Genomic DNA, 13,928 nt, shown 5'->3' on the forward strand with positions numbered 1-13,928 from the left:
GGTTAAGATGCTTTATTTCCTTCTTACTGACAGTCTGCACAGCAGTGCTGCATCTCCGCTTTCTCACATGTGGAACTAAAGGTTTCATAGCCACGACGATGGCCTTTTTTCTGAGCATTATACACGTCACTCCGATCCATCAGATTGCTGGATTAGAATCTTTTGCTGTGAAGTTCAGCAGAACATTCACTTTCATCGCCTTCAGCATTTTGACTGAAGCTCTATGCATCTGCATGGTCTCACTCGTTCTTATATCAGCACAGAAATCTGCGTTTATATACTGTCCTAGTAACAACTTGGCACAGATTTTCAGTTCGATACTAAACTGAGTTGAACATGACTCATTTTACTATGTAACAACAATATGGAAAGAAATAAGTATCACCACATCAACATATGTAAATTTTGATTTGTAATTCATTATGTGTATAAGTAAAAAAAAAATACTATTTACACATGCACAAATTGAAATTACAACAGCTTGAAACTAATTATACAGGCAAATATTTAAAAATTATGCACAAATCGCTTGATATGGAAACACAAACCTCAGTTATACATGAATCTGGAGTGAGACTCTTCACGTCTCAGAGATTCATCTGTAAATGATATGTTTAAAGGCTGCTATCATGCTGGGTCATCAGTTTTCTTATTAGCCATTTTGAACTTAGATTGTGAATAATATCTGGTGAAACTTTCCACTTTCTTAACCCTTCTGCTATCTTATGGGGTCCAAATGACCCAAGCCTTGCATTGACGAGTTATCCATCCCATGACAAATGTGGATGAAGGTGGACAGGATTATGTAATATTTTTTTTACCCCATACAGAAAATGTATTATATGAGTTACACATCAAGAATTACGTTCCTTATTTACGCACAAGTCAAGAGTTGTGCACACATTAATCGGAGTGAGTCTATTTTCTCTCCATACTACAACCTCAAGGCTCATGATCACATCTGTCACGAGATGTTTCTCGCCAGATCTTTTTGTTTTTGGTCCAGTTTAGGGCTCCTCAAAGAAGCTCAGTGTGGTGTCCTGCCAACTAATTGTCTGGGATTTTTTTTGTGTAAAATTAAAGTAAGACGCCAAACTACACATTTGCTTATAAATAATTAAATAACGTCTTGACACTATTTTAAATCAAGTATCGCCAAATGAAGTATCGCGATATTTTATGAATTGATATTTTGTTGCATTCCTATTAACGATACACTTTCCCCACGATTTGGTTCAGTGGTGTAACATACACTTCTGTTTTGATCCAAGAATAGTTGCATCCCTAGTGTTTCCTCACATGTCAGTATTTTCAAAAATGTTAACGTGTTTTTTGTTTATGTAAAGAGCATTATATTGGATTGGAAACTGTTTATTTCAAGCAATCAAAGCAGAAATAATACAAAAACAAGACAACAGAAATTTGAATCTATAAAAAGATATAGCAAACATTATAAAAATTTGAAAAAAATGCATTTGTCCACATTGTTAAACAAATAAACCTATTTTCTTTTTTGCATATAGTTCACGACACAATGAAACAATTCAGAGCCTGCTCACCACCTAAAGATTTTTTTTCTGAAATAAATCGTGCCCAAAGTCCTCCACAGCTTGGGAGTAGGAAGAAAGTCAAGTTTATTTCCCAGACTGGCAGACGAGATGAATCACATCACGAATGAAATTGTCAGCGTTTGCAGAAAGAAGCTGCGGCCTCATTATGAAGTCAATCTGCTTGTTAGCTCTGCTCGGAAAGTTTAACTCTTAATAGGAAGTATTTTCTCATGCAGGTGATTTTGTGAGGCCTCAATGACTTGCAGAGGAATGGTAACATATTTCCAGTCTTATGGGTGAAGTGTGACATCCATCTCTCCATAGATGATGGGAAGCTGTCCTTGGAGGAGTTCCAGTCCTACTTCACCGATGGAATCCTCACGGATGCTCAGATGCAGGAGATGTATTACTCCGTCGACAGGCAGCAGACAGAGTGAGCTTTACTTTGTTTTTGGACACCCTCCAGCTCCCCTTCCCCTCCGATTCTCCTGCTGCCTGTTAGAAAAAGGCCAATAAATCACTATAATAAGGATTATTTAGGGATAACCTTCACTCTGCTGTGAAATCTGGAGGTTTTTGTGTTCTTGCAGGAAAACCTGCTGGGATTCCACAAATGTGGAGTAGCTGGATTGAAGCTTAAACCACACTGGCATGAAATCATTCGGCACTACTTTGTCTTAGAGTGGATAAATCTGTAGACAAACAATACAGATCAGTTATAGTGGATGAGCATGGAAGATTCTGAAATCTACATGTTTATGCATATACTGAATGCATTAATTTAAATCTGGTTTTTAGTATAAAAATGTTCTGTGAGCCAGAAAACATACCCAGATTAGGATTATCTGATAAATAAAATTTAATTGTGAAACACAACCAACTACTGAGAAGCTTTTGGGATTGAACGAAAATCAGATTACTATTATAGAGGATGAAATGAAAAAATACTCTTATTTTTCTCGTTTGATGGTTAATTTAAGAAGAGATTATGTATTAATTTTGTTGGAGACTCTTTCAAACTGATGTGCTAAAAACAGCCAAATCCATTATCATTACATTTAAAAGCAAAGATGCAAAACTATCTGAGGAAGATAATTAAAAAAGTAATTTCTCAAATATTCAAAAGCTTCTATCATAGGACAATGCCTTCAAATCTTCTGAAGTTTGTGAATGCATTTTTTAAAAAGATTTTATTATTCCTCAGCAGCAGCTGCTGAACAACGAGAGGATATTCTCTGTTCTCAACGTTGCTCAACAAGGACAAACTTTGGTCAGCCTTCAGTTTGCGTTAAACTGTAAAAAGACTGTTCTCTGCTGATGATATTGTCCTGTTGGCTTCATTGACCCCCAGCATGCATTGGGGGAACTTTGCTTAAGCTGTGGCCCCACAACCTGGTCCCAGATATGCAGGAAAGACGGAATGTAAGACTGCAGGGACTGCTAATCTTAAAGTAGGGAGGGAAGTCATAGGGCAGAGTCTTTAAACCTTTTAAAGTTTTTACACGTATTTTTATTAGATTTTATTGGACCGATTACACGTTTTACTCTGCTGAAAGAGCAATGTGGATTATAAAATTCAAAATTTTAGTTTTTTATTTGTACTCCGATCAAATTTTCTCATTAATGGCTTTGCACTGAATTTTTCCTTATTTTTTGCAAATGTAAAAAAAATATCTGACAGAGTTGTTTAAGATTTTATTAAAATTTTAAACCTCAACATTTCACTCTGCTGCAGCTCCAGCTAAAGTGACAGCATTCTGCTTTTCCAGAGCCATTTCCAGCTTCCTGTGTCTCTTAATTTATAAAGTCCTAGAAAGGGGTTTAGGCTTCACTAAAAAAAATTAATTTATGCATTTTTTTTTTTTTTTTTTCTCTCTTACAGCAATCTGGACATTGATGTTCTGTCAGGTAATACATACTCTTTTCCTGCATTTAAATAAAGTACTTTTTTTTTTTTTTACAGATCATAAAAACAAGTATTTCACGATTTAATCAACTATTTGTTTATATACTTCACTCTTAGACAAGAATACCTTAAATACTGATTTATGTTGCTGTGGAAACACCAGTGTGATCGCCTTTAGAGATGATCTATTTTCAACAGAGTACTTCACTCCACATCTGGGAGAATACGTCGACGTCCTGTCTGCTCTGGAGAAGCTGAATGTGGCCATTTTGAGAGCAATGGATAAAACAAAAGAGGTGGGTGGAAGTGCTTTTTTTTGTCAACGCTAAATACATTTAGTTTTAGAATGCTTGAAAGCATTCTCTGCTTTTTGAAATGATTTATCAGCACTTCTCTTGTCAATTTCATTCCCTGCCAGGGATCTGTTTTTTGTTGTGGTACTAGAGAAGAAGGGAAAATTGGCAAAACGCAACTGACTCTGGTTCTCTTTTTTCTGGCATACTTTCAAATATGAACTTACAAGATCTGCCACTTTATTTTTAAATTTGCTTCTTTGATGGCAGGTTTGAAGGAAACTGTTTTGTGTGCTTAGAACAAATAAAACTGAGCTTTGAGTCAGCTTTGAGTTCTCTTGGTAATTAGAAGTTTACAGGCAGGACAGCTGAATTCTTTACTATCATTTGTAAGTGCAACATTTTACAAAAAGCACATGTTTTTTTTATTTTATTAAAGAAAGACTTATAAATGTTCTGGAACCTGATATTGTGATTAGGATTATAGTCATGCTAAAAAGTCCTGGTATTTTGGACATCAACCCCTAAATACAGAAGTGACCAAAAAAAAAAAATGTTTTTAAAACCAAAAAAATATGTATATCTTTTTTTATTTAAGGTGAGAATTCTTTTGTTGATGTACAGTAGATGAGAATGTATGAAAAGAGATCATTTTAAATGAGCTTCTGCCCACTTCCTTTGAAACGTTTGTTAAGCTGCATTCACACCAAACATGATTCGTGGGTCATATTTCCACCGCCTCTTTCAACGCCCAGCGAATTCACTGCTTGACGCTAGTCCAAAAATATGTTTAAAAACTTGACTCCCCAAACCCGTGTGGGAGGAGCTACCACCAAATGTTTGTCGCCTGATCGCTACATGGAGCGGTGTCTGTGTTTATCTCATTTATAATGCGTGGAAGACACTGATGATGATCAGGTTTATTATTTTAAAAAGTTTTAAGAAAGCTTCGGTAATCACATCTCCATGTTGGGGTTCATGAGATCATTCAGAGAGATGAGCAGGGCCAGTCCTAGGCTTAGGCGACCTAGGGCGCCATTTGCTGGAGGGGGCACCAAATCCCAATGATTGTGTAGTATTATTATTTTTATTTTTATTATTTTTAAACAGTATGACTCACCACTCATTTCATGTAAAAATAAAGTAATAATAATAAAAAAAAAATTACTAAAAAGCGGGATGTAATGAATAAATTGCCTGGTGTGGTGCCCCTCCTTATCCGATATTGCCGCTGGCTAAGCTGGAGGGGATGGAGGGTGGCGGTGTTGCCTCCATTAGTACTTCTTTAAAACTTTAGGGATGAAAAAGCACCAAAACAAGCCCTCTGGGACAACTTTAAGGGAAAAAAGCTGCAGGTCAGGACTGACTTTGAGCTTCACGATCTACTTGCAGAAGCTGCATCTTAATGTCGGTCGCTTTCAGCGGTACTTCCAACCAAGGGGCCTAGTTTGACAACTTGCTATCCCGCTTTAGTCGAAGGAGGAAAAATAAATAAATAAGAGGATCTTTTTATTATTGTCAATGAAAACAAGAAAAATATAAAGGGTTTTACTTCTTGTTTATTTTGCACTCTTTCCTCTGATTATATCATTGACCATGATGCAAGCTCACAGTTGTGCACCTGATTGTTTTTTGGGTCTGGACACGTTAATGGATTAGATTTATCTGCGCTTTTCCAGACGCGCAAAGTGCTTGTATTGTGTATCCATTCACACCTCATTCATACTTGATGATAGTAAGTTACTATTGTAGCCACAGCTGCCCTGGGGCAGGCTGACAGAGGCGTGGCTGCCAGTATGCGCTGCCAGTATGCGCCTACGGCCCCTCTGACCATCACCGGAACATTCATACGCATTCACACACCAGTGGAGCCACACTGGAGGCAAGTAGGGTTAAGTGCCTTGCCCAAGGACACAACATTTTGGCTGGCGGGAGCCGGAATCGAACAGCCTATCCTGCGATCATTGGCCGACCCGCTCTACCGCCTGAGCCACTGTCGCCCACTACAATTTACGACACTTAAATAGCATTGCTGCCAACTGATGTGTTGTGTCTGCCTCTCAAATCAAGTTATAGAACATCTGATGGCGTCTGCGTGTTGACTTCACATTAAACTGCACGTGCCGGATGCGTGAATCACATTCGGTGTGAACGAAGTTTTATAAATAATTTTTTGCTCATTTTTTGTCATGCAACACAGTGGCATATTTAATTTATAGTGACTAAAGGAACATGACTACTGCATAAAAGAAGATCCAGCTTTCAGTTTCAAACTGGCTAAATCCCATTTCTCATTCATGGCGTTCACGTTCGCCACCACAACACCCCACCACCACGCAGCCCTGCAGCACTGCATTTTGTTTGAGGTCTCAAAAGTGAAGCGTGGCATCGAACATCTTTTCAGGACTGGAATATTTGGATGTCTGTTCAGCCTCCGCATGTTCTAGAATGTGCTCACATTTAGCCTTCATTATGCAGCTTTTTAAATACTCCTCATCTCTACGTGGGAGCACATTCCATCTGGAAATATGTCCAAACTGCTCTAAACACAGATGTCCTGTTTGTCATCAAGGATTACATTGTGTTGGTCATTTGACATTACAGTGAGAATTAAGCCAGAATCTATTCTATGCTGGTGAATGTGGTTAAAAATCTAAAAAAAAGACACTGTTTAGCTTTAAGATACTTTAATTCAATAATGGACTCACATTTTGCATTATGTTAATAACTACAGCTTGTAATTTAGTGTTTAAGCTTGGAGCATATGACATGGGAGTTCCCAAACTAAACCAAAAAACAAACAAATTAAAAAAAATAAATTAATCAATCAAGTTTGATTAATTTAAAAGAGTAGAAAAACGAGAAGGCTTTGCATTCAAGGGAATGATATTTCAGACGAAATTGTACAGTTTAATGAATTTTGTATGGATTTAAGAAAAAGCAGAAAAGCACATCAGTAAAAATAAAAATTGGCAGCCATTCACTCAATTGTTCCAAAAATATTCAACGTCTTTTTGCCTCAGTCAGAACAATATGGGATGTTAAATGCACAAAATGCTGTTATTTAACTTGAGGAGTACCTACTAAATACTATTTTATTATTATTTTTTTTATCTTTGATTTTCTCCTGCTTTTCTGAACGGGGGGATTTAGTGTTTGTACCATAAAATGCACTATTATTTTAATAATTGGCTTCATATGATCTGATATGCTGCAAATTAGTGACATATGGTTTGAAGAGGTTAAAATATTACGAGGTTAGCCATGAATCATCTGTCTGTAAGTTGTTTCCAACATTTCAAATTCTGACTTTTTATGTTTTTACTCTTTTTTTGTGGCATTTTTCTGACTTATGGTCAGTTTTATGAGATCTTCCTTAATTGCACATCTGGAAGGAAAAGACTTTAAGTTAAAACATAGAAATTTCTGCATTTCTGATGATCAGAAACAGCATCTCATAAAATAAGCTCCCCTGGGTTGTGTAACATGCTCATTAGTGACTTGTGAAATCCTGTGAAGACCCAGTGTGGCAGAACTCTTAATTTTCCATGAAATGTAGAGAAGATTTCAATTTTCGCTTCTTCGTAGAACTGAGGAGTGAGAGATTCTCAGAAGAGGTCAGTGAGTCTCAACAAACACCTAATCAATAGTTAAGCTCAGAACCTCCGAAAACCTCCGTCTTTCTCTTTGGGAAAGCAGAGAAACATGGTTCAGGAGTGGACTGAAGAGAATGAAGCAGCAGCAGGAAAAATAAATACAGCTGACATCACAAAGGGCAGGAAAGCTATTTACTGTATCTGACATCAGGTGTTCTGCACATAAAAGCATCTCAAATCGGAGATGATTCTCTTTAATCCATAAACTAGGACAGTTTATCTTCTGTGCTGTTGTTTTCCCATAAGCTCTCATCGTTTCCATCTTGGTCTGTCTGGCCATCTTCCTTTTACTTCCATCTTCACACATACCGTCCCACATTTCATGCATTTTTCATATTGCTTTTTTCTTTTAGTGTTTCTGAGAACAGTGGTATCAAAGCCGTTCTTACGTATTCTGCAAAGATCTTACTTAGCAGTGTAAGTCAGCAGCCTGACATGGGCAGACTCATTAAAAGCCTTTTTATTAGAATCTAATGGAGGACAGTTCCATTTTTTCTTATTTTCTTTTTCTGGGTTTCTGTACTGGTGATAAACTAAACTTAGTTTTATGAGTTTATGTATATTTCCTCTAAAATATCCTTTCTATTCTCTAATTTGTTTGTTTTCTTTGCATAAAACATATATGTTGCCTGTTTTACACACCGGTACAAAATGCATTTGCTTTTATAGTTTTACATTGTATTTATTTATTAATAAAGAGACAATGCATATTAATGAACATTAAAAATCAAAGGTAAGTGACAGGTTTTAGCCTTTTTTCCCATCTATCTTCCTTCTGTTGAGTTTATTTGATGTGCTGCTCACTTCCTTACTTAATCTCAATGGGTGTTTCTGCTTGAGTAAAGTTTAAATAAATTGAAGCATTTAACAATTTAATGAATATTAATAATCAAAATTAGAGAATAAGAAGAGTTTCAGGGCTGATGCAGATTATTAGTAGAGGTTTGTATTGGCAGTCAGGAAATACGATACACATCACTATACAATACGCATCACTATATATTCCAACACAATACCAGAGAAATTATTTTTACAATTTTTTTTAAAGATTACGACTTAGAAAAAAAATGTATCTCGATATTAGTGCACTTTTTACATGACTAAAATGGTAGGATACATTTTATTTAATGATCAGAACATGAGGCGTGCGATGCACACCAGCAACAACCCCGAGGCCCATGAGTTCACGTCTAAGACGAGAGTTCTCGGGTGATCTTGTTTTGATCTTGTGTAGCGCTGCTGACAGAGGCTCTATGTGGTGTGCTGCTAACTGACGGTTCAGAGTTTAGGTGGAAAGCAAAAGGAAGACACTAACTGCATGTTTTGCCTATACAAAAATTATTAAAATGATCTTTGCAGCATTTCGAATCAACACAAGGATCTGCAAATGAAGTATCACGATATTTCACTGAATCGTTTATTAGTCTTCAATAAGGTCTAGAGCTGATATTCATGTGCAGTAAAGTGAACATTTCAGCATCAAGATTTAGAATTACACAAACACCAACAATGTATTTTAAAAAAAACAAGCAAATAAAAAAGCAAAATAGCTCCTTGAAGTTTAGGAAGCAACAGTCTCAGCATTTTCTTAATAGGAATTAGCCCCACATCTAAGGTTTTGACTTTACGATGTTAAAAAGATCATTTTTTCCTGTGAAAACACAAAATGCAACAAAGATGCGTTTGGCAACAGTTCAAAATATTAACCGCGTGCAACATTGCAGAGGTTATGACCTTTTTGTTTAAACATTTGCCCCCGTTTTTTTAACTGCAGGAGTATCAGGGTTCGTCTGTGCTGGGCCAGTTTGTGACCCGCTTCCTGCTGAGGGAAACCTCCACCCAGCTGCAGTCCTTGCAGTCCTCCCTGGACTGTGCTATGGAGGCCGTCTATGACCATGGCTTCCCAGAGAGGAGGATACCCAAGAAGCCTGAGGACCTCCCCATCCAAAGGGCGCCCAAACGGCCCGGCCGTCGCATCCAGAAGAACATGTGTCTCTCTCCCACAGACCCCTACTCTGGCATGCTCACCACAGGTACAACAAAGAGGAAAATGCTCAATCTGATTTAAATTTATTTTCAAAATGCCGCCCATTTGATCAGCTCTGTGTTGATCTGGCTCTTCGTTGTGATCACAGGGGTCAGCGTGGAGCCGGACAACCACTGGGGCTCGCAGATCAACCAGCTGGAGCAACTCATCGATAAGATGGAGTGTGAGGTTTGTAGAAATTCATGCAATATTAGTGAAAGCACATTTTCAACTAAAGGTCTCACTTAGAGAAAGAACATGAACAAAAATATGATTAACCTCAGGAGGAAAAAAGGATTGGAGACAATTTCTGTAGACATACCTCATTAAATGCACAGTGCATTGAATGTTCTATAAGAACATATTTAAATCTTTGGCTCCTCAGGGAGGAGAAGGTTTCCCTGCAGGCTGTGTTACTAATGAGGCCGTATGGGCCTCGCTTTGACAGATAGACTACTAGCCCTGAGGTGAAAAACATCAAAGATGCGACAGAGAAGAGGACTTATGTAAAAGTGAAAGACTGAACTGGGCTACACATTCACTGAGTGTTCGACTGAACGCTGACCGGAGGCTGAAAACATTCATGAATGTGTCAGCAAACAGATTTTAAGACCTGCTAGAATGAAAATCGTGTTTTTGGTGTTCAGTTTAACACATTCCTGTAGCATTTTTCTCAGGGAGGACACAAAGAAAATTAAGCTAAAATTGTATCTCTAAATATATCGTTATTTAAATTGTTGTGAATCAGGACCAGACAAAATGAATGTTTGCAAAAGCTTGTTGTGATGTAGAAAATACTGCACCAGACCATTCACATTGTAGATGAGTAGCTCTTCATTAAGCAAGACGTTTTTTTTTTTCCTTTTTTAGAGCCCTCACCTCGAACCTCTCAAAGAAGACACACTGGCTGGGACCTATAAATCGGTAAGTCTGACACTTCCTGAAATTGTTTCAGTATCAACACTAAATATTTGATATTTTTCACAATAAAGCTAAAAAATATCAGTGACAAAAACATGTCCAAGATTTGTTAAGTCTTTGGTTTTCTGTTTGGTTATCCAACTGTTTTGACCATGTGTCAAGATCTACAATTCCAAAACGCAGTGCCCTGGAAATTTCCCAGAAAAAAACTTAGTGTGCATCAATGCTCACTACACTGGCAAACATGTACCACAATGCATTGCATTTGAGAAAGATGAATTGACATTAATTTGTAGTAAATTAACTCATAAGAACACAGTGGATTCATAAAATGGTCTAAGTAAAATGTTCCTATTAGGTTCTTACTTCAGCAAATGGATGATGTCATTTTTGCTGTTCAAAAAATAAAAAGTTGTGAAAATTTGTCCAAATGAAGCAAAAATGAAGAGCAATAGATAGTCCTGCGCTATATAATCATTGAGTTGTTTTTTTTAGACAAGTTATGCTGCAATGTTAGCATTAAAAATATGTAAAAATATTATATTGGTTTACAGGTGAAGAAAATTCACATTTACTTCTTACTTCCAGTTGATGTCAACTAGACAACAGGACAATGGTGGAAATGGTGGAAAATTAATTGGAAAATGTCCAGGATGACTTTATAAAGGCCGTCCTTTTTGACCAAAGACATTCAGGTCAACATTCTGAGTTCAAGCTTCTTTTCCATTTTTATGAAGACTTTGTAGAAGAATACCAGACATCACATCTGACGACTTCCTTTCACAACAAAATAGATGAGTTATGGAGAACATGTCAAAGTGGAGCCTTCAATTTGGTTATGTTAAACCAGAAGAAAAAGATTAAGAAAAGCTCCAAATTCCAGCTGTTAAAGTGGTGTTAAGTGAAAGAGTAGAGGAGATTTAGCACAAGTCTGACTCTAATTCAATCAAGAGCTAATGTTGGAGAGTCATTTATATCAAAGTCTTGCAGAGTTATGAAAAGTTTTTGCCATTTCTCAATTATGTCAAATATTCTTTATTGTTTCCTCAGAATATACTTCTGGTACAAAGACAAATGTCTGTGAAGGAGACGGATGTGGAGCAGTTTCAGCGAGCTCTCAAAATCTACACAGAAGCCACCACCAGCCAGCTCAACAACCTGCAGTATGTCCCCAAACTCCTTCTGAAATCTCATTTTCCTCAGGAATTTCACTGATGGATTTCCCTCCTATAAAGTGGGTTTCCAGTCTCACTGCTGTCGTCTTGCTCTTGTTTTGTTTGCAGCGTTTCTGTTCAAAATCTTCCAAACCGATCATGCTTCATCATGTATGAATTCTGGCAGGATCGCCTCTCCTGGATGACGTATGCTTAAAAATTCTGCCCACATATGGAAAATAGAGCTTGGAAACACTTTTTAAAGTGACTTGTGAGCCTCATGCTTTTCTTGTTTCCTCCATCAGCTACCTGCAATCGTCCATCAGCAAGACCTTCCAGCGCTGCATTATCGACTCATTGGAGGAGCCTGAAATGGTCTCCACCATGCTCCTTCCAGGTAATTACAAAAGATTTGGGACCGCCCAAACAAGCTAAATGAAGAATTCTCATTTTTTATTATAAAAAAAAAAAAAAAAAAGAAAATGATTCATGCTTCATAAATATCACAACTTCCCTGTCAAAAATGAGGTGATTATGCAAATAAACATGTTTAAACCTAATTTTTCTTTAATTTAGAAGAAGAGCTTACAAAAAACCGACAGGCTTTTAAAGTAATTTTATTTAATCTAAATTGCATTTTTTGTTTTAGCAGACTGGTATTTGACCATTACCTGCTATTCTCATTACATTCATGAGGGATAGTGGATCAAGATACAAAAGAACATGAACATGGCAATCAACAACTCAAAAATATACATGCAAAAAGCTGTAATGAAAATGATGACAACAAGAGCTCTTAAGAGCCCAACTCTTAAGTAAGCTGAGGGTGAATTAACTAACAGAAAGCAGCCGTGATGATTGAAAACTGAAACCTGGTGTGAAGATGAGGCGAGCGTGGGAAGAGAAAACTGACCCAACAAGACCTGAACACAAAATATCTTTTCAATAATTCAAAGGAAAAAAAACTAAGCATTAATGTCACAAATACCCACAGCAGATTTTAAGGAAAACAAAAACACAAAATACATTTAAGTTCATGGAGAAAGTAAATGAGAAATAATTACCTTTATATATTTATTTGGAACATTAGGACATAATTTGTTGGTAAACTCTATTAATGCAAATGGTAACCATCTTGCTCATCTGACACAAGACAGCACACTAAACTCTTTTTTCAAGGGTAATTTTATCTTCGCTGGGGTCCGTGGCAGACATAAAATCCTGTCCACCTTTGTCATGGGAGGCATCACACATCAATGTAAGGCTGGGGTCATCTGGACCCAATAAGAGAGCACGAGATTTAAAGCGTTGTTCTAAAAAGAATGGCTTCTCCTTCACCAACTGGCTCAAAGAAAAGAATTTGGCGGTACATTTTAAAATCAGTCCATTTCAAACCCAGGTTTGACACAGGATGTTGTAAATGTGGAGCCAGAAGATCTAAATGTACTGTGGATGGGTCACAGGAGCTGCTTGGACCGAACAGTATCACTTTGTTTTTTTGTCAATGAAACTTAAAAAGCTCAGGACCATCCAGTCGTTCATGTTCTTGTAAACCGGTCAAACTTGGTGTGATGGAGCAGTCTTTTAGAAATGGCAAATAGCACACCTGTGAATGGAGACTTTCTTAGAATGGAGCCCAAAGGAAGGAGGCACACAAAGAATGAAAGTGGTCCTAAAATAGAGCCTTGTGGAACCTCAAACAACAGTGAGGCAGTTGAAGAATCTGATCTGGAAAAACTACTATCATACCCATAGTTGTGTCAATTTCTAGGGCATATTTTCAGGAGAATGGCAATTCTCTCTTAGTGTTGTATATGTGGTTGGCTCAAGCCCATAACGTAAAACGCTGACCTCTTGCTTTATCTTGCAGCCTCCTGGTGGATCATGAACAACAACTGAGTGAGCTGCCTCTCCACTTACAGAAAAGAGAAGAAGTTGGAGATCGTGCAGCCACATCTTCTTTCACAGTAACTCTTTCCTCATGGCATGACCCAGATCATATTTGCAAAGCCTTGCTAAAAAATGAAGACTTGCTCGGAAATCTCTGTAGACGATGAAGCAAACTTAAGATTTGATTGAAAAATACATTTTATTGTGCGAACAGATGTTGGTTCTCACCTTGTTTTGCTTCTGATTTATTAGAAACTGAAGGTAAAATAAAATAAAAAAATGCATGAAGTTTTGTTTTTCTGCTAGTCTGTGTCATTTAGTTTAAAATAGAATGCAAAATAAAAAATTGACATAATTTAGTCTTTCACACAGATAAAAGATTGGTAGCGATCAGGGTAACCTTTCCTCTTGTTCTCCATGTGCTGTTGTTGTTGTTGTCTCCTTCCGAGCTTTTCTACCGTCTTCTTGCTGATGGGGTCAGCATCCATCAGCGAAGCATAGTCACTGAATAAATATGATCTGTACCTATTAT

General features: G+C 37.3%; 1 protein-coding gene across 1 annotated transcript in view; it reads left to right on the forward strand.

The window, feature by feature from the left end:
- Positions 1-13,921, forward strand: part of LOC112159663 (N-terminal EF-hand calcium-binding protein 1) — a gene marked incomplete at its 5' end in the record, with an annotated part of 23,356 nt that extends 9,435 nt beyond the window's left edge. Inside the window, 10 exon segments of the mRNA XM_024293882.1 lie at positions 1,875-1,983; positions 3,433-3,458; positions 3,655-3,752; positions 9,180-9,438; positions 9,541-9,620; positions 10,302-10,355; positions 11,403-11,515; positions 11,636-11,713; positions 11,812-11,903; positions 13,377-13,921. Coding sequence (XP_024149650.1) covers positions 1,875-1,983; positions 3,433-3,458; positions 3,655-3,752; positions 9,180-9,438; positions 9,541-9,620; positions 10,302-10,355; positions 11,403-11,515; positions 11,636-11,713; positions 11,812-11,903; positions 13,377-13,405 — 938 coding nt within the window.
- Positions 13,922-13,928: the final 7 nt, after the last annotated feature.

The sequence above is a fragment of the Oryzias melastigma genome, linkage group LG7 (genome assembly GCF_002922805.2).
Source record: "Oryzias melastigma strain HK-1 linkage group LG7, ASM292280v2, whole genome shotgun sequence".
NCBI classification, from domain to species: domain Eukaryota; kingdom Metazoa; phylum Chordata; class Actinopteri; order Beloniformes; family Adrianichthyidae; genus Oryzias; species Oryzias melastigma.